This window comes from Myotis brandtii, unplaced genomic scaffold (assembly GCF_000412655.1).
Source record: "Myotis brandtii unplaced genomic scaffold, ASM41265v1 scaffold802, whole genome shotgun sequence".
NCBI classification, from domain to species: domain Eukaryota; kingdom Metazoa; phylum Chordata; class Mammalia; order Chiroptera; family Vespertilionidae; genus Myotis; species Myotis brandtii.
The window spans coordinates 4,495,843-4,498,170 of NW_005371230.1; the positions used below are offsets into that span (position 1 = coordinate 4,495,843).

General features: G+C 36.3%; 1 protein-coding gene across 1 annotated transcript; it reads left to right on the top strand.

Moving 5' to 3' along the window:
• Positions 1-1,434: 1,434 nt before the first annotated feature.
• On the top strand, positions 1,435-2,324 carry LOC102239064 (heterogeneous nuclear ribonucleoprotein A1-like; the record flags this gene model as incomplete). The annotated part of the gene is made up of 1 exon (XM_005883878.2): positions 1,435-2,324. A coding segment is annotated over exon 1 (840 nt), but the record flags the coding sequence as incomplete, so codon positions are not given.
• Between the last annotated feature and the right edge of the window lie 4 nt (positions 2,325-2,328).

Genomic DNA, 2,328 nt, shown 5'->3' on the forward strand with positions numbered 1-2,328 from the left:
CCATAGTCTTATAGAATGCTTGAGCTATGTTAGCTCAACTCTATCATTTTTATCATCAGATAAATAACAATTGGAGACCCAAAAAGAGGAATATATTGGTCAAAAACACTAAAGTACTTAATATCAGAACCAGAAATAGTTCTGATCTCTTGCCTCAGTTTCAGGTGCTTTTTGTTACAGTACTTTACTAGTATGATAAGATTTATACACTTCAATTATTAACCAAGTAAAAATTTTGAAGTTCTGCCAACAATCAGTGAAATTAGATAATTAGAGTATTGTTATCATTTAACCATTTAAATAATTCCTCAGGAGCATCTAAATCACATTCCTCCTATAGGCTTAGGTTGGGATGCATTCATGCAGTATTCTAACAGAGCATCTTTCCAGATGGTTTCAATATATTTTTACTCTGATCTAATTTAAATAATGTTATAAAATGTACTTAATGGCATCTTCTGTTAATGTAATGCAAATATTAAACTACTTTCATAGTCAGTCATTTAATACAATAATTTTGTCTTCCAGGAAATATTGCAAACTATCATATCTTTAAGTACACACTATTTTTAATACCAAGGCAGCTCTTAGGTCAATTTACATAGTTACATTTACATATGCATTCCCTAAAGTATGGGAGCTCTGAAATATGGGATGTTGATATTTTAAGTGTAAGTATTGAAACCATCTTATGAATTTAATTGCCTAGATAAGAGTTTTGTATTTAAGCATAGAAAATATTTCATTTGAATGAAAACTAATACATTTAATAAAAGTAAGTAGTATACATTAATGAGAGGTATGTCTACTACACCACTCTTTTTTGTAGTTTTAAAATTTATTATTTTCCATCACAATTTATCTCCCCTATACCCTCTTCCACATTCACCCACCCATCCTGCACAATCACTACACTGTTGTAGTACACCACTCTTAAAATAATCACTATGAATTTTTCTTTGTTTTACTTTGTAGTTCCCAATCACCTCATTTATTTGGAATTATTATGAAGTGAGGTCTTAGTGAAATGTAATTTCTTCAAATTTAAACATTAAATTATATCTGTTTATAACATACAGATGTGAGATTTATTTACTCTTTCCTATCACAATGTTCAAAACATTGGGGATTCATATATATGAATTATCATCTAGAACATTAAACGTAATATTGCATTTGGGTCCCCATACACTTCTATCTCAAGAGCTATTGTGATACAAAGTGTTATGTATCCCAAGTCATAATGATTACTGTTTGTGTTATTTTTAAATTGTATTTTAATCTGGGCTTGTACATTTGATCCAATATTATTTTAGACAGCTAAATCTTTGCCTTAATCTATTTAATCTTATCTTCACATTGCTGCTTCAACTGTTAAAAGTTTTAAGAAATCAGTTTACTGAGATCCATTCCTTAGATCACTCCTTTCTGCCGGTGAACGCCGCGGAGTAAGCGTCATTGGAATTTCCCCTGTTGCAGTCATCATGTCTAAGTCTGAGTCTCCCAAGGAGCCGGAGCAGCTGCGGAAGTTCATTATCGGAGGTTTGAGCTTTGAAACAACCGATGAGAGTCTGAGGAGCCATTCTGAGCAATGGGGAACGCTCACGGACTGTGTGGTGATGAGAGATCCAAACACCAAGCGCTCCAGAGGCTTTGGGTTTGTCACCTATGCCACTGTGGAGGAGGTGGATGCAGCCATGAACGCGAGGCCACACAAGGTGGACGGAATAGTGGTGGAACCAAAGAGGGCTGTCTCAAGAGAAGATTCTCAGAGACCTGGTGCTCACTTAACTGTGAAAAAGATTTTTGTCGGTGGTATTAAAGAAGACACTGAAGAACATCACCTAAGTGATTATTTTGAACAGTATGGGAAAATAGAAGTGATTGAAATCATGACTGACCGAGGCAGTGGTGGCAAAAAGGGCTTTGCTTTTGTAACCTTTGACGACCATGACTCTGTAGACAAGATTGTCATTCAGAAATACCATACTGTGAATGGCCACAACTGTGAAGTAAGGAAAGCTCTATCTAAGCAAGAGATGGCTAGTGCTTGGTACAGCCAAAGAGGTCGAAGTGGTTCTGGAAACTTCAGAGGTGGTCGTGGAGATGGTTTTGGTGGAAACGACAACTTTGGTTGTGGAGGAAACTTCAGTGGTCGAGGTGGCTTTGGTGGTAGCCGTGGTGGTGGTGGATATGGTGGCAGTGGGGATGGCTATAACGGATTTGGTAATGATGGAAGCAATTTTGGAGGTGGTGGAAGCTGCAATGATTTTGGCAATTACAACAATCAATCTTCAAATTTTGGGCCTATGAAAGGAGGAAACTTTG